Here is a 23,413-nt window from a genome sequence, read left to right as displayed (position 1 = left end):
TTTGATTACAAATGTGTTTGGATTTCAGAAAAACCTTTTTTGTGCTCATTTGTGAATGTTGTGTTCATTTGTTAAATTATGAGTGATGTTAGAATACTGATGTTACTTCTGTATTATATATCCTGAGTTTGTTTCTTATTCTGCTACACTGTTTAACATGAACAACCATTAACAGTCACTTGCACTATTAACATTTGCCCATACAATGAAATTTAAAATGAACACCAATTAACATTTGCCCATACATTGAAATTTAAAATGAATACCAATTAACATTTGCCCATACAATGAAATTTAAAACGAACACCAATTAACATTTGCCCATATATTGAAATTTAAAATGAATACCAATTAACATTTGCCCATACATTGATATTTAAAATGAACACCATTAACATTTGCCCATACAATGAAATTTAAAATGAACACCAATTAACATTTGCCCATACATTGAAATTTAAAATGAACTTTAATTACCAATTATGTGTGGTTACTATTTTTTCCCCTTAGAATGAATATCATAATAAACAAACACACACTGTTACTTGTGCCCCTAACATTTGCCCATAGACTGAATTTTAGCATGAAGAACTAATAATAATCATTTGTGTCCTAAAGACTGTCCATAGAATGGAGTTTTAAGCTATACAGTTATCACCTTTGTCCTCCAAGTGTCTACTTATAAAGGTTAGTTTTTCTGTGATTTGAAAATACAGGTAGTGTTGTTCTTAATCTGACCTGTCAGGTAATTAAAATGCTCTACTGTCCTTCGATGAATCGGGGTTATCCTCATAGCGACTTGCCAGAACACTTAAGACAAAATTTGTAACCATCATATTATCAAACTTTTCCCTTATCTTCTGGCGAATGTTTGAGCTTAACACATCATGTATGATTCCATATAATGACAAGCAACTGACCTTAGTCCAAAATAATGATTTACAGAAGAAAATGATTGTAATGCATTTGTAACTGTCATTTTACAAACGTTAAAATGCACTAACTACACTTAAAGCTGTAGATGGGTATTTGGGTACCCACCTGTTTGTAATTACCCAGGTAATAAAATTAACTGTAGGTTACCCCTTTAGTTTATGTAGAAAAAAAATCTTTCTAAATTCATATCAAAGATTATATCTGGTGTTGACAGGAGCAAAACAAAGAAGAACAAATACAATACAGGGCTTATGTTGTGTATTGGCTGCTGTGCATCTATCCATGGTAGATCTCCATCTACTGGTCTTGTATTTCCGATGTGTGCAACTAATGTCTTTTGTACATCAAGCAGTTTCCTTATTTTCTGTTTATATTTACTGTACATGACACATTTCCAAGATAACAGAAGGGTTTCTTGAATTTGAAACCATGTGTAACAGATATATTATAGCTTGATTCAGAATTAAATATATTGGAGAAAAAAAACATGGCACAAAATATTAAGTGGAATTGGGCTTTATTGATGTGACTCGTGTTTGTTATATGACTGAAAAATGTTAGAGGAGAATGATTTTGTTAAACAGAAGAATATGTTGCATTAGGAAAAGGAAAAATCAATAGTGCTTAACAAATTTTGAAAGAGGAATTCTAAAGTGATCTAATACAGCATTCATATTTTTGTGGACTTGACTTATGACGTTTCAGTGAAATTAAACATGTACACTAGTAGTATTCTTGTACTAATCTACTTGGATTTAGCTGATTTATGACAAGAATTTTAACTAACTGCAGATTCAGGAAAAATAAATGTTTTTCTTATGGTTCAGTAATTATGGCATATAATATATAGAATACCCTTTTCTATGCTCAGATTGTGCTTTTTTGTCACTTGTATAAATAACAGTTACACTCATACCTCATGGGGGGTTGGGTTTAGGGTTGGGGGATTGGCATGTCTGAACCTACAACAAAGCATTTTAGGTTTACATTTAATACAATTTCCCTTTGATTGGGTAAGCATGTTAACGATCATTAGAATTTACTGGTACCTGGTTGACATTTTCTAAAATTTAGACATTTTTAACCAGTTTTGTGCTATCAAAGAACAATATACAATCCTTTATGATAAATGCAAAGGAGTTGAGAATGTCCAGTTTTGGTTTAATTGTTGCTTTGTTTCATACATTTAAGTTAAGACTTTCTGTCTGTTCCATAATCTCAAAGTGTGTTATGATGACAGCACAGTACAAATATTGCTTAACTGTAGGGACTTATAAGTATGTTTGAATTATTGGATAACCATAGTAACATATATCAATTATGCAATAACCTTTATGGTAACATATACCAATTATGGGATTACCATAGTAAAATGTATGACTTATCAGATAACCATAGTAACAAGTATGAATTATGGGATAATCATTGTAACATGTATGAATTATGAGATAACCATAGTAACATGCATGAATTATGATATAACCATAGTGACATGTATGAATTATGATATAACCATAGTAACATGTATGAATTATGAGATAACCATAGTAACATGTATGAATTATGAGATAACCATAGTAACATGTATGAATTATGATATAACCATAGTAACATGTATGAATTATGAGATAACCATAGTAACATGTATGAATTATGAGATAACCATAGTAACACGCATGAATTATGATATAACCATAGTGACATGTATGAATTATGATATAACCATAGTGACATGTATGAATTATGAGAAAACATAGTAACATGCATGAATTATGATATAACCATAGTAATCATTACAGAAAGTTTGTGTTGTTTACCTTCATAGAGTGAGGATTTTTTTTGTTGTTGTTGTTGAAATTTTTGATAGAGCTGGTAGACTAAGAATTTACCATATTTAAATTAATTTTAAGGTCCTAACGTGTCCATATACAGATTGATATACATTACCCGATCATAATAATCTAGGTGTATATTCAGTACTTTGCATACACATCCCATCTAAGCTGAGAAAGTTGTTTACACATCTTTGAGCTTGATTAACAACAAAAATGCAAAAGAGTCGTCACTCCGATGTTTGGTGAGACAGAAGTCCAATAAGAGTGGTTTCCTCTAAGATAAAGGGATTGCCACCAGATGTTTTTGATCAATTACTAATTCATTCATGATCTACCAGCATGCTTTTTAAAGAGGCCTTTCTTGTACATTACACTCTTTGCCTCTTAGTGACCCTTTAAAATTTTCTTACTGCAGGGAAGTATACTCCACCTGTTTTTATCTAAATCCTGCTTAGTTAATATTGTAATTGCACTTTAATTATCTTGATTCCCAGCCATTTGGACTGTAGTACTTACAATTCATGACAGTACTTGAATTTTTGTGAGCTAAATCTTGTATTTGTTCTTATTAATAACAGTGCAACAATTGACTTATTTCACTTGTAGATGCTATTATTTTGCTGTCTCATATACAGGTATCAACAACAGTGGCAGGATGAAATGTAGATTGTATTTGAGATTCATACTGGTGAACGACAATCACTCAGCCTGTTTAAGCTGTATTGGGTTACTCAGTTCAGAAACATTGTCAGTTAGAATAAGTGTAACAGGATGAATTGAGTAGATTGGATTTAACATAATACTTAATGCAGTTACATAAATGAAAGGTTTATTTATAATGCAAATTAATGATGTTGAATCTCTGACGCCTGAGCTCAGACTCTTACTTCCATTCCTTGGAAACAACTTTAACATTCAACAATGAATATAACAAAATGCTATTTTCTTCAACAGATACAGTCAAAGCATGGATTTTCAATAAATGATATGAATTACATTTGTCAGTCTGTGATCAAAGCATGGACTTTATCATCGGATATGATGTTTGGATTTATCAACAAATTATGATGTTGCATAAGATTGTCACATTTATAATGGCATTGAATTTTAGGTGGAAAGCCTCACACATATAATGACATTGAATTTTAGGTGGAAAGCCTAACACATATAATGACATTGAATTTTAGGTGGAAAGCCTAACACATATAATGACATTGAATTTTAGGTGGAAAGCCTAACATGTATAATGACATAACACATATAATGACATTAAAGTTTAGGTGGAAAGCCTAACACGTATAATGACATAACACATATAATGACATTGAATTTTAGGTGGAAAGCCAAACATATATATTCCTTCATCAGATATCATGCTGTTATCTGTGACAGTTATCCATTAACAAGTGGCTTGTTGCTGTGTAAATGATTTATAGACTTCTGAAAAAAAATCTTAATACCCACATGCCACTAAAAACAAAGTGAGTAAAACAGCAAATGAAAATGAGCTATGCACACAAGAAACAAACTCAGAGACATGGAAGACTACAAGAAATGGAGGAATGCAGTTACAGCTATGATTGGAATTGCCAGATGCTACAAGCCATTGAGAAAAATGCAAAATCTGCTAATGTGTGGAAATACCTAAATGAACTAAATTCCCCCAAAAGTCATGTGTTTCTCCCAATAACATCTAATATAATGGTCATACATTGACTTATATGCAGAATGTTGTTGATTCATTCAGCAAGTATTTTAGTAATGACTTGGATGAATTTCAAAGAAAAGTGAAAACTTCGATCTTACTGGTCTAAATGAGAATTGTAAATGAGATTTTATGAGCCATATAACCATTTACTTTGGACTAAGTTACAGAGCATGAAGTTTACAATACATTGGAAGACCTAAATGAAAAAGTGCAAAATACAGAACCATGTATTTTGCAGTTTTTCATTTAGGTTCATTGGACTGTATTATAGAACCATATACATTGGACTGTATTATAGAACCATATACATATACACTGGACTGTATTATAGAACCATGTACATATACACTGGACTGTATTATAAAACCATATACATTGGACTGTATCATAGAACCATAAACATTGGATTGTACTACAGAACCATTTACATTGGACTGTATTATAGAACCATATACATTGGACTATATTATAGAACCATATACATTGGACTGTATTATAGAGCATTGGAAAACCTTAATATAAACAATGCTACAGGATTAGATGGATTTGGATTACAGGCATAAGCATATAAGTACATCTGTTTCCTAGGTGAAAACATTCTGACTGGGATTAAAGTCGGAGATTCTTCATGCCAAAGAGCTCAAATTCTAAATGGTCAGACCTATATCAATAGCTAAACAGACTACCATCCCAAGTTTCCCATCAGCTTAACAATAAAATAAAATGAATTACCCCACTTCTACTGGGCTTGTGAGTGCATGTCTATTCATTAATAATGTGAGTGTATGTCTATTCATTAATAATGTAACTGCATGTCTATTCATTAGTAATGTGAGTGCATGTCTATTCATTAAAAATTTTGAGTGCATGTCTATTCATTAGTAATGTGAGTGCATGTCTATTCATTAGTAATGTGAGTGCATGTCTATTCATTAGTCATGTGAGTGCTTGTCTGTTCATTAGTAATGTGAGTGCGTGTCTATTCATTAGTAATGTGAGTGCATGTCTATTCATTAGTAATGTGAGTGCATGTCTGTTCATTAGTAATGTGAGTGCATGTCTATTCATTAGTAATGTGAGTGCATGTGTATTCATTAGTAATGTGAGTGCATGTCTATTCATTAGTAATGTGAGTGCATGTCTATTCATTAATAATGTGAGTGCATGTGTATTCATTAGTAATGTGAGTGCATGTGTATTCATTAATAATGTGAGTGCATGTATATTCATTAGTAATGTGAGTGCATGTCTGTTCATTAGTAATGTGAGTGCATGTCTATTCATTAATAATGTGAGTGCATGTCTGTTCATTAATAATGTGAGTGCATGTGTATTCATTAGTAATGTGAGTGCATGTCTATTTATTAGTAATGTGAGTGCATGTCTATTCATTAAAAATTTTGAGTGCATGTCTATTCATTAGTAATGTGAGTGCATGTCTATTCATTAGTAATGTGAGTGCATGTCCATTCATTAATAATGTGGATTTGGTTATGTCCCTTTTATTCAGCAAGACACCTCTCTGATCTGACTTCCAACTCGGCATCTAGGTGACTTTTTCACAGTTTGTACTGAAATAAACTAAATGATATGTGGAACGTTTTTCTTAGGCAGGGAGTGCTCTATCTGTGAGACAATGTATGTAATCCAAAAAGAGTATGATAATGTTATTTCAAAAAATATTGTTATGACAGCATGGTGTTAAAATAAGTAACAAAGAAAACACAAAATCAGTTTTACAAAATTAAAAACATTTTTTCGCCCTAAAATACAAGGTGAAAAATTAAAAATAACTTCCTTTATGGTGAATTAAATCTTAAATAGTCCAAAATGTACTATCAGGTCCAAAAGTATGTTGGACTTTACCTTGTCCAAAGTCAAGTTCATTTTCTACTTGACCTGAATCGCTGATATCTTTGTATTATTCTGTAAACAACTAATACATAGCTTAAATATTATCTGTGTGTATGGATTAACTATCAGGATCAATATTAATGGAAGTAAATATTTTGTTTTTAGTCTGGATATAGGTTATTGGAATTGCCCTACAATTTACCTGGTGTACCTGACATAGTTCAGATTATATATTATAATTTTATTAATAGACTTCCATTTATAATTAAGATTTTGTTTTGTAAACATTATGAACCTTCTAGAAGGTTAGTTTCTGTTAGGTAATTTAAAAAAAAAAGGAAATGTTAATTGTGACCTGCAGTCAGTGGAAGACTATATAATCTTGTTACTGGAGAGATTATTCATTTGTGCTTTAAGATCTAGCAGAATCAATTTTGTATTATTGTTGTGTCCAAACATTAATTTGGGCTGGAGTTTATTTCTTCAATATATTTAATTCAGTGATTATTTTCTCTGGAAATACAGAATGCTTATGAAAAAATTATATTCTTGGACAGAGACATTCACTGGGATTAATAGTGAATTCAAACCAGGAATTATGTTTCTATGTTTCAACAAAAGCCTGTGGCACATCAGCATTATATAGGTTATCACAGACACATCAACACTTCTGCATTGGACTTAATGTGAATTTCTACTAAAATTTATTCAGAACTTTTATATTAAGGCCTTATGTCTAGGATTATTTTGGGATTTAATTCACAATGTCTTAAGTCCTTTTTCATTTTCACTTTGTATTCTAGGGAAATAAATTATTTGTTGAATTTTACAAAGCTTGTTGTTTTTAACTTTTTTCTCTTACTTATTTTAAAAGCTTTGACTCATAACAATGACAGGTAGTCTGTAATTTCCACAAATGACTTAGTATGATCAGTCGGATAGTTTGTAATTTCTACAATTGCTTTAGCATGATAAATCGGGCAGTCTGTAATTTCTGCCAATGTCTTAGCCTGACCAGTCAGATAGCTATCTTGCATGAATCATTCTAAAGTATAATGTCTCTGTACAGGTCAAATGTTTAAGAGAAATGTACTACTTACTGTTAGGTACAAGTTATAAACCAGCAGTCAATAACGGTGCTGTCTCTTTTCTCTGTCAGTTGTATCCCAGTAAGAAATACCCCGAGATGAGGGATAATGATGATGATGAGGAGGAGGAGGAATACGAGGACTCAGAAGACTACAATGATACAGAGGAGGAGGAGGAGGAGGATAGGAAGGAGGGCCGTAATAATTTCAGGTGATTACTTCACTCTGCACCTGACTTTGTATAAACTTGCTTCCAGGTCTCATATTCTGTCCCAGGCACTTCACCAACGGCACCTGCCATGAGCCATTTCAATTTAATATTGCACATATTTTCTTTAACAATTTTGATCTTACAATTTTTACACCTTAATTTTCAAATGTATTTTCAGCTTTTTTTCAAAAAGATATTAAATGTAGGATTCTGTAAAATTTCTATTTGATTTCCTTATTATTACTTTGCTTGCAGTGTTAAATTAATCTGAATTTGCATTTCAAATTTCATACACCTTTACAGCTCATATAGACATAAGAAAAGCTTAACTTATGGTCTTTCTCTATTATCCATCAGTACACATGATGAGTTATCATGCTTGTTACTTACAAATTCTTCTCCGAACAATGATTCACCAATTCTGCATAATTGGGGCATTTGGCATCAAGGTCTTCAAGATTTACTCTATTGATACTAATCAATCATCATTGCTGTTATTGAAAGTGGAAAACACTTTAGACACCTTCTTCTGAAATGTGCATTTTAGAATTTTATTATCGTGACATGAAGGCCTTATCTATTACGTAGAACCACAATCGGATATTGCTACTAAAAATATAAACAATCTGGAACATTTTCTTCTCAAAAACCACTGAGCAGGATTTAACCAAATTTGACAGACAGCACCCTAGCTTGAAAACCTTTCAGATTTGTACAAATTAAATTGATCCACTTTCAGATGTGATTTCCATTGCTAGGAAAAGTGTAATGGGAACAAAAGAGTCAAAAATGCCTTGTAGAATTTGACCAATTTTGACATAAAACATCTTGAGATAAAGAACTTCCATTATTAGACAAAAATGCTGCTGTTGTGACATTAGATATAGATCACAGTAAAACCCTTTAAATAATTGTCTTTTACAGTATTTGAATATGTATCCTATCCTACTGATCCAGACCTTTTGTTAACTGCATTTAGCAATCCTACTGATCCAGACATTTTGGTAACTGCATTTAGCAATCCTACTGACCCAGACGTTTTGGTAACTGCATTTATCAATCCTACTGACCCAGATGTTTTGGTAACTGCATTTAGCAATCCTACTGACCCAGATGTTTTGGTAACTGCATTTAGCAATCCTACTGACCCAGACGTTTTGGTAACTGCATTTAGCAATCCTACTGACCCAGACGTTTTGGTAACTGCATTTAGCAATCCTACTGACCCAGACATTTTGGTAACTGCATTTAGCAATCCTACTGACCCAGACGTTTTGGTAACTGCATTTAGCAATCCTACTGACCCAGACATTTTGGTAACTGCATTTAGCTATCCTACTGACCCAGACGTTTTGGTAACTGCATTTAGCTATCCTACTGACCCAGACGTTTTGGTAACTGCATTTAGCAATCCTACTGACCCAGACATTTTGGTAACTGCATTTAGCAATCCTACTGACCCAGACTTTTTGGTAACTGCATTTAGCAATCTTACTGACCCAGACGTTTTGGTAACTGCATTTAGCAATCCTACTGACCCAGACATTTTGGTAACTGGATTTAGCAATCCTACTGACCCAGACGTTTTGGTAACTGCATTTAGCAATCCTACTGACCCAGACGTTTTGGTAACTGCATTTAGTTATCCTACTGACCCAGACGTTTTGGTAACTGCATTTAGTTATCCTACTGACCCAGATGTTTTGGTAACTGCATTTAGCAATCCTACTGACCCAGACGTTTTGGTAACTGCATTTAGCAATCCTACTGACCCAGACATTTTGGTAACTGCATTTAGCAATCCTACTGACCCAGACGTTTTGGTAACTGCATTTAGCAATCCTACTGACCCAGACGTTTTGGTAACTGCATTTAGCAATCCTACTGACCCAGACGTTTTGGTAACTGCATTTAGCTATCCTACTGACCCAGATGTTTTGGTAACTGCATTTAGCAATCCTACTGACCCAGACATTTTGGTAACTGCATTTAGCAATCCTACTGACCCAGACTTTTTGGTAACTGCATTTAGCAATCTTACTGACCCAGACGTTTTGGTAACTGCATTTAGCAATCTTACTGACCCAGACGTTTTGGTAACTGCATTTAGCAATCCTACTGACCCAGACTTTTTGGTAACTGCATTTAGCAATCCTACTGACCCAGACTTTTTGGTAACTGCATTTAGCAATCCTACTGACCCAGACGTTTTGGTAACTGCATTTAGCAATCTTAGGCCCACTCTTCTCATTTTAAATGCAGAACACTAGTTTTGGGGGATTTGTTTGTGTAGCACCTCTCAAATTCATGGCTCATAAATATTTTTGGGTAATGCTGTGGCTACATCTTCAGTCAGCTTTTGATTCTTATCTGTACTTATCTGTTACTTATGTGTTACTTTTCTGTTACTTATGTGTTACTTATCTGTTACTTATGTGTTACTTGTCTGTTACTTATGTATTACTTATATGTTACTTATGTATTACTTATCTGTTACTTATATGTTACTTATGTGTTACTTATCTGTTACTTATGTGTTACTTATCTGTTACTTATGTGTTATCTGTTACTTATGTATTTCTTATCTGTTACTTATTTGTTACTTATCTGTTACTTATATGTTACTTATGTGTTACTTATGTGTTACTTATCTGTTACTTATGTATTACTTATCTGTTACTTATATGTTACTTATGTGTTACTTATCTGTTACTTATGTGTTACTTATCAGTTACTTATGTGTTATCTGTTACTTATGTATTTCTTATCTGTTACTTATTTGTTACTTATCTGTTACTTATATGTTACTTATGTGTTACTTATCTGTTACTTATGTATTTCTTATATGTTACTTATGTGTTACTTATCTGTTACTTATGTGTTACTTATCTGTTACTTATCTGTTACTTATCTGTTACTTATGTATTACGTATCTGTTACTTATTTGTTACTTATCTGTTACTTATGTTTTTCTTATATGTTACTTATGTGTTACTTATCTGTTACTTATGTTTTTCTTATATGTTACTTATGTGTTACTTATCTGTTACTTATGTGTTACTTATCTGTTACTTATGTATTTCTTATCTGTTACTTATCTGTTACTTATGTGTTACTTATCTGTTACTTATCTGTTACTTATGTATTACTTATCTGTTACTTATTTGTTACTTATCTGTTACTTATGTTTTTCTTATCTGTTACTTATGTGTTACTTATCTGTTACTTATGTGTTACATATCTGTTACTTATGTATTACTTATCTGTTTCTTTACAGAGTACCTGCTGCAGGCCCAGTAGTCTTTCAGCCTGCTCCAGCTCCTTTCCTTCTGGGATTTGGAACACCTTTCTTTGGTACCACCAGGTAATGACATTTGTGTTCTTCTTACTTGACATTGTCAAGATAACAATTATAAAAGGCTTTATGATTTCCATTTTTATAATTTTACATCCAGTATTGAAATGATAAAAATTTGGCATTTTTTTTCCCCATAGTCTGTGGTAGAATTAGATGTTAAAATTGTTTGCAATATCAGTTTATGGACAAACAAAGCATGCATTTATATTTCTGATGCAAGCAACTGTTATTTGTTCCCTTCCACAGGCCTCCAAAAACAGTGTGCCGCCAGTGTCCAGAATACAAAAGCATTCCTGACTCGGGGTCTGGTCTTATCACTACTCCTATTACAGGTAGAAAACCATGTGATATCAGCATTATTGTTCCTGTCAGTAGCATTCCATATATTGCAGAAAGAAATGAATTAGATACAAATAAAAGAAAATACAAGACTTTTCCAAATTTAAAATGAACTTTATGCAGACATTGTGTTTGATGATTTCACATACTTTTTATTGAAAGTGTATGTACTAATAAAATGATTAGTGTGGAATGAATTATTGAAAACCTAAACAGATATTTTCCTTTGCTGTTTTCTCAGCTACACCTGTATATATTATCCTTGTTCGAAATATAATCTATATAAAATGGAAATTAAATTTTTGTTACATTTCCTACATACATTCCTATGTACACTGTAAAATAAGTCATGTTTTTGGCATGTTTCCTAGATAAATGCAATGTCTTATTTAAGAAAATACCATGCCATGAAAAACTGCATGCTACAGGTGGATAGCTTCTAAAGTATACAAATGTTTTGTGGGAATAGATGGTAATGTAGTAGCCATCATTGTGGGAATAGATGGTAATGTATACAAATGCTTTGTGGGAATAGATGGTAATGTATACAAATGTTTTGTGGGAATAGATGGTAATGTAGTAGCCAACATTGTGGGAATAGATGGTAATGTAGTAGCCATCATTATGGGAATAGATGGTAATGTAGTAGCCATCTTTGTGGGAATAGATGGTAATGTAGTAGCCATCATTATGGGAATAGATGGTAATGTAGTAGCCATCATTGTGGGAATAGATGGTAATGTAGTAGCCATCATTGTGGGAATAGATGGTAATGTAGTAGCCATCATTATGGGAATAGATGGTAATGTAGTAGCCATCATTGTGGGAATAGATGGTAATGTATACAAATGTTTTGTGGGAATAGATGGTAATGTAGTAGCCATCATTGTGGGAATAGATGGTAATGTAGTAGCCATCATTGTGGGAATAGATGGTAATGTATACAAATGTTTTGTGGGAATAGATGGTAATGTAGTAGCCATCATTATGGGAATAGATGGTAATGTAGTAGCCATCATTGTGGGAATAGATGGTAATGTAGTAGCCATCATTGTGGGAATAGATGGTAATGTATACAAATGTTTTGTGGGAATAGATGGTAATGTAGTAGCCATCATTGTGGGAATAGATGGTAATGTAGTAGCCATCATTATGGGAATAGATGGTAATGTAGTAGCCATCATTGTGGGAATAGATGGTAATGTAGTAGCCATCATTGTGGGAATAGATGGTAATGTAGTAGCCATCATTGTGGGAATAGATGGTAATGTAGTAGCCATCATTATGGGAATAGATGGTAATGTAGTAGCCATCATTGTGGGAATAGATGGTAATGTAGTAGCCATCATTGTGGGAATAGATGGTAATGTAGTAGCCATCATTGTGGGAATAGATGGTAATGTAGTAGCCATCATTATGGGAATAGATGGTAATGTAGTAGCCATCATTGTGGGAATAGATGGTAATGTATACAAATGTTTTGTGGGAATAGATGGTAATGTAGTAGCCATCATTGTGGGAATAGATGGTAATGTAGTAGCCATCATTGTGGGAATAGATGGTAATGTATACAAATGTTTTGTGGGAATAGATGGTAATGTAGTAGCCATCATTATGGGAATAGATGGTAATGTAGTAGCCATCATTGTGGGAATAGATGGTAATGTAGTAGCCATCATTGTGGGAATAGATGGTAATGTATACAAATGTTTTGTGGGAATAGATGGTAATGTAGTAGCCATCATTGTGGGAATAGATGGTAATGTAGTAGCCATCATTATGGGAATAGATGGTAATGTAGTAGCCATCATTGTGGGAATAGATGGTAATGTAGTAGCCATCATTGTGGGAATAGATGGTAATGTAGTAGCCATCATTGTGGGAATAGATGGTAATGTAGTAGCCATCATTATGGGAATAGATGGTAATGTAGTAGCCATCATTATGGGAATAGATGGTAATGTAGTAGCCATCATTATGGGAATAGATGGTAATGTAGTAGCCATCATTGTGGGAATAGATGGTATAATGTAGTAGCCATCATTTGTTATTCAGAATCATGAATGGAGGCTTTATAAATTTTACTCAGTATGGTATCAGGAGAATTGTTATGGGTGTAAAGCAGACTGTTAGTTCTGGATGCATAGTGATACTTACCTTTCCTTGCCCCACCGTTGTAGTCAACCTTCCTCAAAAGATTGGCTACATATTTTGGTTTCACTAAAGCTATTCCAGTGCTTATCAGAACTCAGCATATTGGCTGTCAGTATCAAACAATTCTCAACAGTAGGGACATCTTCTCAAGGACATTAGGGCTGTCACTATTAAATGTGTAAATGACATCATTTTGTGTTTGTCTTTGAAATGTTTATAAAATCAGTATTCTGTTGAAATGATTATATCTTGCTACAGTGAGGAGGAAATGTAGTGAATAACAGTAAAATCAAAATTGCTGAAAAGAGCAGGTGATCTGAACTTTGGAAGATTTTGCCAAAGTAGGAAATAATAAGGATAATTAAATGCAATTGATTTAATTTACTTTGATAATAGTAATGAGCAATCACAAACAGATTCATTCTATTGATTATGGGGGTCAGTGCCCCATTTTTTTACAGCTGGCTCAGCACTTGGTCTTCTTGATTACACTAGCTGCATACAATGTTTTTTATTTGTTAGCCATCAACAATATGAGTAAGATCACAACAGGCAATAACAGCAACAAGATAATTAGTGACAATGATACCACAAAGGCAATTAATGACAAAGAAGCAGGTGGAGATAATCCATCCACTTCTGGAGGAACTAAAGCTGATGATAAGGCATCACCTTCTCGGAAAACAGGTACTTACCTACTGGATCTCCTGTGCTTTTCTTTACACCAATGAAGTCCTATGAAATAATGAGTATATTAAACTTTCAGTGCACATCTGCACATGCTGTTGTTCCAAGTTGCATGTAGAATGTTGCAAATCTCTTTATACTTGGTAAGAAATAGAATGTCTTTTAAAATTTAATTATGATTGAAAACTTGTTGACCGAGTCAACAGCTTCAAAATTATGATCCATCTTTGTGTTTTTAGAGCATGGAGTGGTATATGGATAATGTGATTTGAAGAAGAAAGGTTATGGATAATTAACAGAATTTGGAGAATTCACTGTCCTGATCTAATTTGTTTCTTTCTTGTTTCTTCAGATTTTTACATAATAATGGCTCCAGTGTTAAAGGCTTGTAAACAGACAGAGTAACTTTCTGTTGCACTTAATTAATGATCCTTGAAATATTTTTTTTAATGAGAATATTTTTTAATATTAATAAAATGAAAATAAGAATTTTTAAAAGTTGCCATTTTTATGCCTCTGAAATGGAGACATTTATGTTTGGGTTGACTGTTGGGCTGAAAATGTGTGTGCAGTGTGTGTGTCTTTGTGTGTCTCTGAACATCATTGGTTAAAGTATTTTCAGCATTTATAGCTCAGTAATTCTTTTTTTACCTAATGGGTTTTGCCTCTTTGGGGTGTCAAGAATTATAATAGGAACACATTTTTGGTCAATGGTTTTTGTTAATGATTTCATTGCTTATATTTTCATTCCTTCTTTACCAACAATTCACTTCATGTCTCAACCCTTCTTAGATACAGTGTGATATTGCTTAATGACATCAGGTGCTATCTCCAGGGTGATAATAATTATTGACATCAGGTGCTATCTCCAGGGTGATAATGTTGACATCAGGTGCTATCTCCAGGGAGTAATTGATTAATGACTTCATTTGCTATCTCCAGGGTGTTATTGGTTAATGACATCAGGTACTATCTCCAATGTGTTATTGGTTAACTCATTCAGCCCCAGACCCGTTATCAGTATCACTGCTGCTATGCCCCAGCAGTGCTAAGCTGTGTCTAGCTGCGTGTGCCCCAGAGTTTTTACCTGTTTGAAAAATTTTGTAAACATCGTGCACATGCATTCACTCTTACCTTAATTTCTCTGCTTATATCCAATTGAAATCCAAGAAAGTTTCACCATTTATTGCAAATGAATTTGTCTACACAGTGATGTATTTTTTTTCCCTATTTGTCCAAGTCTTTCACGATTTATTTATACAGAATTTACAAAATTATGTGCAACGTTTATCCGCAAGAACTCGATCATCATCGCTGTCAGCATCCTCATCTTCGGACGATTCAGTCTCAGAAACTTCTATGTCCGAATCGAAATCTCACAAAATATCCAACTGCCGAACATATCTTTCCTCAGCTTGCTCAGTATTTTCAAGATCAAATCCGAGAAACTCCTCATTTTTGCTCTCATCAAAAATCACTCTTACGTCCGCCATCATTTACGATTTTTCATGACCAGAACACGTGTAGTTAAACCGCTTTCAAAACAGGAGCCCTTAGCTTCTGAACAATTCAAATTTCCGCAAATGAAAGTAAAATCATTTCTGATTGGTTTAATTGTTGTTAGTTCTTGGAATAAACCCATTTCTAACCAGTCAGAGATGTTGAATCTAACACACATTCATCACGCTTGGAGACGGGATCGGCCATTGAATGCAGTAAAAAAATCACGACTACAGGCGGGATCGGCCATTGAATGCAGAAACCGGATCACGCCTACAGACGGGATCGGGGCTTAAAGGGTTAATGACATCAGGTGCTATCTCCAGGGTGTTATTGATTAATGACATCAGGTGCTATCTCCAGGGTGATAATAATTATTGACATCAGGTGCTATCTCCAGGGTGATAATGTTGACATCAGGTGCTATCTCCAGGGTGTTATTGATTAATGACATCAGGTGCTATCTCCAGGGTGATAATAATTATTGACATTAGGTGCTATATCCAGGGTGTTATTGATTAATGACATTAGGTGCTATCTCCAGGGTGATAATAATTATTGACATTAGGTGCTATCTCCAGGGTGATAATGTTGACATCAGGTGCTATCTACATGGTGATAATACTTAATGACATCAGGTACTATCTCCAGGGTGATAATAATTATTGACATTAGGTGCTATCTCCAGGGTGATAATGTTGACATCAGGTGCTATCTACATGGTGATAATAATTAATGACATCAGGTGCTATCTACATGGTGATAATAATTAATGACATCAGGTGCTATCTACATGATGATAATAATTAATGACATCAGGTGCTATCTAGAGGGTGTAATTGATTATTGACATCAGGTGCTATCTCCAGGATGATATTGGTTAATGACATCAGGTACTATCTACAGTGTAATGTCAGATGCTGTCCTAAGTGTGATATTGGTTAATTATGTTGAGTGCTTTTTCCAGTGTGATATTGAGTACTTCTGTCAGATGCTGCCTACATTGTGATATTGGTTAATGACATCAGGTACTGTCTACAGTGTAATGTCAGATGCTGTCCTAAGTGTGATATTGGTTAATTATGTTGAGTGCTTTTTCCAGTGTGATATTGAGTACTTCTGTCAGATGCTGCCTACATTGTGATATTGATTAGTGACATCAAGTGCTGTCTTCAGTTTGATTTTGGTTAATGACACAAGACAGTTTCCACTCTCTGCTTGATTAAAAATGTATACTAATAGCAAAATCAAAGGAAGAGTAAATTTTTAAATTGAATAACTAAGCAATGAAAGTGAAAAAGTAAATTAAAGTGTGAAAGACAAAACTTAATATGAGGAAAATTCTATGTTACAATGATGAAGAAAAAAAGAGCACAATTTTAAAATTAATTCACTGAATAAATTAAAATTCTGGGCATTGAAAATTGATTGTATTTATTGTGCCATCTGCAAAATAACCCAAATGAATAAATGCAAGAATGAAACTCCTTTTAAAATTAGAAAATTCTAACAATGATGCAGTATGAATATATTCACAGAAAATAACAAATGTTTCAAGATTGTATTGTTTGAAAATTTAGCTTCTTCAGAGTCTCTTTTATTCAGTAGATAAAATAAAAATTTTCCTTGAGCAGCTGAAGGTTGTCAAGAAGACGTCAAAATTACGCACCAAACTGTCCAAGAATCATTCCAAATATGTCATTTCCAATGATGGAAAATCCATAACTATAAATACTGTTTTTATTTCCTGCACTACCTTGAAATGGTCCAAAATGTATGGCGAATGATTTAGCAAGTCTTGCTTAACTTCACAGTATCATTTACAATTATATAAAGTTGTCCTGAAACATAAAACAACTGATTTTGTCAAAAAAATGTATGGCTGTAGTTGTAATGTTTGAAGCTGCTGATCAGTACATCTTAAAATGGGACCAATTGTAGATGACTGATACGTTGACATATTTGTATTTTAATTTTATTAAATCCAGGACCTTCTATTTGAAGCAGATATCAACTATATTTAGGAGGCATGTCTTTCTGTAGTGATGTTTTACAGCATCTCAGCACAATAGTGGCTCGATGGTACCATCTAATTGATACAAAAAATGATGCTGAAGAATTCAAAAGAGATAAGGATATGATCATATGATCAGTCGGAAATGATTGGCAGCATTTATCTTGAGAGTTCATGCAACATGGTACAGAAAAAAAGAAATTGAGGTGCCAGGAAGGAAGCACAGTAGGAAATATATTTAACTTGATGAAAAAAGAGTGCTGATCATATAGAAATCATATAGAAATCATATATATATATAGAAATCATATAGAAATCATATAGAAATCAGTGGAAACTGTGATTATTCATTGTTTGCTTATTCTTCATTTATTCTTCATTGACTCAGCATTGGTTCTACATTCTGTTTTTTGTCATTCATTTTTCTGTTTGCATTTCAGAAGAGGTATTGCATTCATTCAGGGTATTATTATTATGTGTTTGGGGACTCTAGGGTTTTGATTGCCTTCATTTCCTCTGTAAAATACCCTTTTTGTCACCCCATCCTATATTTGTTACCCCACCCGATGATATTTGTTATCCCACTTGGGCATATCATGTGATTAATATGTAATTCCTTATGTGACTCACTATGTATTTGAAATATCATAACATATTGCTTTGTCTCTGAACAGTTGAAATATTGTCACGTACTGTCTTCTCTGTGTACAGTTGAAATATCACACGCTGCCTTCTCTGTGTACAACTGAAATGTCATCACATACTGTCTTCTCTGTGTACAATTAAAATATCACATACTCGCTTCTCTGTATACAGTTGATATATCATCACATACTGACTTCTCTGTGTACAATTAAAATATCACATACTGCCTTCTCTGTTTACAGTTGAAATATTATCACTTACTGTCTTCTATGTGTACAATTAAAATATCACATACTTTCTTCTCTGTGTACAATTAAAATATCACATACTGTCTTCTATGTGTACAATTAAAATATCACATACTGCCTTGTCTCTGTACAGTTGAAACATCATCACATGCTATCATACATATTTATTTTATCAAACTACCTCTATTTGAACAAGTAGACTATGATATTAATGGACTTACAACCCTAATGCTGCATTATGGAGTAATAAATCTAGTATAGTAGTCGGCGGAGTGCTAATTCGAGAACGTGACACTTTGGCAGAGCTTATGTTAGTGAAAAATCTTACTTTGGAGTAGAATTATCCAAATGACAATACCTTTCAGCTATGAAAGAGGTTTCTCAGTACAGAAACAATATTCATACACAGATAAGAAACGTGTTACGGTGAGAAACAATGAACAGATTAATGCTTATACAACTAGAAGCAACATCTTTTAAAGATTTTGATTTCAGTAGGGGTCTCAACATAGTGGATCAGGAAGAACGATTAATGGGTAATGAAGTTTTATGTAACTATTGAACTATGGCTGTTTCCTTCTGCACATTATCATTGTTCTAATTTCCTTTTTTTATGACAAGGAGGGAAATCCCACCTTACAGTAAAATCCTGGGAGCATCTCTGTTGTGGGCATTTGCCTACCCTCACATGGTCCTGGTACCAAAAAAACCCCAGAAGGTATAGGTCATAAAAACAAGATGATTCTGATAGCCCCTCTCAGATGGGACAAGTCCAGGGCTACCAATCTACTCAATCTAGCAGTAGATCTGCCCAGGAAGATGGGACAAGTCCAGGTTTACCAATCTACTCAGTCTAGCAGTAGATCTGCCCAGGAAGGTGGGACAAGTCCAGGGCTACCAATCTACTCAGTCTAGCAGTAGATCTGCCCAGGAAGATGGGACAAGTCTAGGGCTACCAATATACTCAGTCTAGCAGTAGATCTGCCCAGGAAGATGGGACAAGTCCAGGGTTATCAATCTACTCAGTCTAGCAGTAGCTCTGGCCAGGAAGATTCTGACCAACAGGAATCTTCTCAAGCAGCCACAGTCATGGATGTTCCATCCCTGCCTGGTCTGACTTCTTCATGCTTGGCTCTTGTATGGACAGTCATGTGTGACACAATTTAAACCTTTGATTTTTGGAGGGACTCTTGAGAGCATGAAGGCTTTCCACTCTGAAGACTTATGAGGGAAAGCGGTGTATTTTCAGAAACTGATGCAACATCAATAACATTGTTCCTCTCTGTGCCTTAGTCCATCAGCTGGCTGACTATTTTCTCTGGCCCTTTGAAGAGAAACAGTTGGCTCCAGTTACTATCAAAGGCTACTGCTGCATGATATCAGACACATTATGGCATCAACGTAGATGTGATATCTGACATGATAAAGATTTATTGGATCTTTTAGCCAGTTTTGATCTTAATCCATGAAAATCCTTAACCCTGTTTCCAAAATGGAATCTTGGTTTTAACATAGCTCAGTTCAAGTAAATTCGAGCCTTTAGCCCACACATTGCTAAAGTTACTATCATGCAAGACATGTTTCATGATAGCTATAGCTTCAGCATGCAGGTGAAGTTACATGCCTTTTCCATCGACCCAAACTATCTTCAGTTCAGATTGGATGGTCCAGTGGTCCTATTGACACAACCAGACTATATCCAAAAATAGGTTACTGTCTTTCGGCAATCAGAGAGTCATCATTCACTCACTTTCTTCCATAGACAGGTAGAGAGAACAGTGGCCATCCTGCACTCAAGCACTACTTGAAATGCACAGAGACAAGTCATGGCATGCACAAGCGCCTCTTTCTTCCATTGGAAGCTAGGAAACAGGATATCACCCCTCAAGCCCTTGCTTCTTGGCTGAAATGGGTTTCATACTTGGCATACTTGGATATCACCCCTCAAGCCCTTGCTTCATGGCTCAGACGGGTTATACACTTGGCATACTTGGAGATCTCCGAAGATTAGAGTCGCATCATGAAGATTAGAGCAATCTCTATGAGCCTTGTGTTTGAACATAACATTTCTGTCAGAGATGTAGTAGATGTTGTTGGCAGGCATGTAGAGTCAACCTTCAGGAGTTTTAAGCTCAGAGATTTAGCATTGCAGAGGCAAACCTTGAATCAGTTAGGTCTGATGGTGGCAGCCCAGATGACCATCATACCTAAATAAAACAACGCAGCCTAACTGCTTTACTGAATTAACCAGTGAAATGTTTTAAGTAACAATATTTCAATAATTATCTTCGTAACAGCCACAGATCAAGTGACCCTAGACTATGTTGATTATGTAAATAGTTGAATTGGTTTTCATTAGCATGGGGAAACCAGCCATCTTTCCTTAGAAGGATACCTAATGTTAGAGATCAGATGCTTAGCATTCCCTTTTCCTGTTACTTATTCTCCTAATGTATGTGGTTGGGGAATGTATTTGAAGGAGAGAAAACATTTTAAAACATATTGTGTTTCTCCAAGAATACCCTCCCAAGCACATTACAGACCCTCCCAACCATACTGCCATGCGAGCATCCTTGTTGGTATATTGCTCCCCATAAAAACTAGTGACACCTGCTGGTGGTAAGGGGAGGTAATAGGCATTGGTTTTTGCCCTTTGTCTATATAAGATGGACAGATAAGGATGATTTTCATCTTTATGTAGGGCTGGATTCATGAGATAGCAGGCTAATATTGATAATATTAAAGTAATTGGGTAAGTATTCTTGAAGAAAAACAATTTACTTAGAAAGTTTGCTTTCTTAAGATACAGTTTTTTGTTTACTTTTAAGTAGCAAATTGATTTAAATCTTCTTTTCACAATTCAAGTTAAAATGTTATTTCAGAAATAGATGACGCATCCTCCAGTACAGTAGTTGGTGGTGAAAATGTTAAGAGAACTGATGAGAAAGTTATGGCTGATGCTCCTCCTTACACATGTAGCCCCCTCCAGACCCATGTTCTCTGTCAGTGTTGTCTGCAACCCATGCCAGATAGGAGAGCTGAACATGTTAGAAATCCTGACAATATCCCTGCTCAGCAGTGTAAGTACTCACTCATGCTCAGTTGTGTAAGTAATCATTCCTGCTTAATTTTGTAAGTGCTCTGGCTCAACATTGTAAATATCCATATTTGCTCAACATTGCAGTACTCATCCCTTCTCAATTGCATAAGTAATCATTCCAACATTAATGTGTGAGTCAGAATTTCTGATTAGCTGTGTAACCAATCGGTACTGATCACACTGTAAGTACTCATTTATGCTCAGCAGTGTAGGTGCTCACTACAGTTTACAATTTAAAGACTCAGAAATGGGTAATTTTACCCTTAAAATAAATGTTTTTTATAGACAATGTACCATTCCTTTCAAGCTGTGCCATGGTTCTTATAGACAATGTATCATTCCTTACAAGCTGTGCCATGATTCTTATAGACAATGTACCATTCCTTTCAAGCTGTGCCATGGTTTTTATAGACAATGTATCATTCCTTACAAGCTCTGCCTTGGTTTTTATAGACAATGTATCATTTCTTACAAGCTGTGCCATGGTTTGTATAGACAATTTATCATTTCTTACAAGCTGTACCATAGTTCTCATAGACAGTGTATCATTCCTTACAAGTTGTGCCATAGTTCTCATATACATTGTATTATTCTTTACAAGCTGTGCCTTGGTTTTTATAGTCAATGTATCATTTCTTACAAGCTGTGCCATGGTTCTTATAGACAATGTATCATTCTTTACAAGCTGTGCCGTAGTTCTCATAGACAATGTATCATTCCTTACAAGCTGTGCCTTGGTTTTTATAGACAATGTATCATTTCTTACAAGCTGTACCATAGTTCTCATAGACAATGTATCATTTCTTACAAGCTGTACCATATTTCTCATAGACAATGTATCATTCCTTACAAGCTGTGCCATAGTTCTCATAGACAATGTATCATTCCTTACAAGCTGTGCCTTGGTTGTTATAGACAATGTATCATTTCTTACAAGCTTTACAATAGTTCTCATAGACAATGTATCACTTATTACAAGCTGTACCATAGTTCTCATAGACAATGTATCATTCCTTACAAGCTGTGCCATAGTTCTCATAGACAATGTATCATTCCTTACAAGCAGTGCCATGGTTTTTATCTGAGAAGATGTAACAACCACCATAGGTGTGATGACATTATCTCTGGTTCACTAGTTTTCTTCTTTTAACACTTCCAAAACATTGAAAACCAGACTTTAGTAGATGCACTTTGATGCATTCTAAACTACTAAAAGTTAAACAAAATGATGAATAGAAGTGATAAACACAAAATCAGAATGTATTTCTGAGACCATGAAAGCAAAATTACAAATGATGAATGGAAGTGATAAACACAAACTCAGGATGCATTTATGAAACCAGGAATGCAGAATGACAAAATGGTAAATGGAACTGATAAGCTCAAAATCAGGATGCATTTCTAAGACCATGAATGCAAATTGGAAAATGAAAGTTAGAATTGCAGACTAAGAAGCTCTCTGTACAAGAGTACTTAGCATATTCTTGCTGAGTAGTGAAGCTGACTTCATGTCCAGCAGTGTAGCAGAGTTCATGCCCAGCAGTGTAGCAGAGTTCATACACGGCAGTGTAGTAGACTTCATGCCCAGCAGTGTAATGGAGTTTGTGCCCAGCAGTGTAGCAGAGTTCATACCCAGCAGTGTAGTAGACTTCATGCCCAGCAGTGTAAAAGAGTTCATGCCCAGCAGTGTAGCTGAATTTATGCCTAGCAATGTAGCTGAGTTCATGCCCAGCAGT

At 34.5% G+C, this 23,413-nt stretch overlaps 1 protein-coding gene across 2 annotated transcripts in view; it reads left to right on the top strand.

Annotated features, from left to right (window-relative positions):
* Positions 1–23,413, top strand: part of LOC149773168 (E3 ubiquitin-protein ligase CHFR-like) — a 102,432-nt gene that overhangs the window by 38,997 nt on the left and 40,022 nt on the right. The window contains exons 12-16 of one of the 2 annotated variants that reach the window (XM_089946723.1): positions 7,493–7,632; positions 10,910–10,996; positions 11,237–11,322; positions 14,006–14,170; positions 21,460–21,657. In XM_089946723.1, the coding sequence (XP_089802849.1) occupies positions 7,493–7,632; positions 10,910–10,996; positions 11,237–11,322; positions 14,006–14,170; positions 21,460–21,657 (676 nt within the window). The remainder of the gene's footprint in view (positions 1–7,492; positions 7,633–10,909; positions 10,997–11,236; positions 11,323–14,005; positions 14,171–21,459; positions 21,658–23,413) is intronic. The other variant, XM_089946724.1, reaches the window with a different exon arrangement.

This window comes from Sinohyriopsis cumingii, unplaced genomic scaffold (assembly GCF_028554795.1).
Source record: "Sinohyriopsis cumingii isolate HCF-2022 unplaced genomic scaffold, ASM2855479v2 utg000873l, whole genome shotgun sequence".
In the NCBI taxonomy this organism is placed as follows: Eukaryota; Metazoa; Mollusca; class Bivalvia; order Unionida; family Unionidae; genus Sinohyriopsis; species Sinohyriopsis cumingii.
This window is presented reverse-complemented; position numbering and strand designations above follow the sequence as displayed.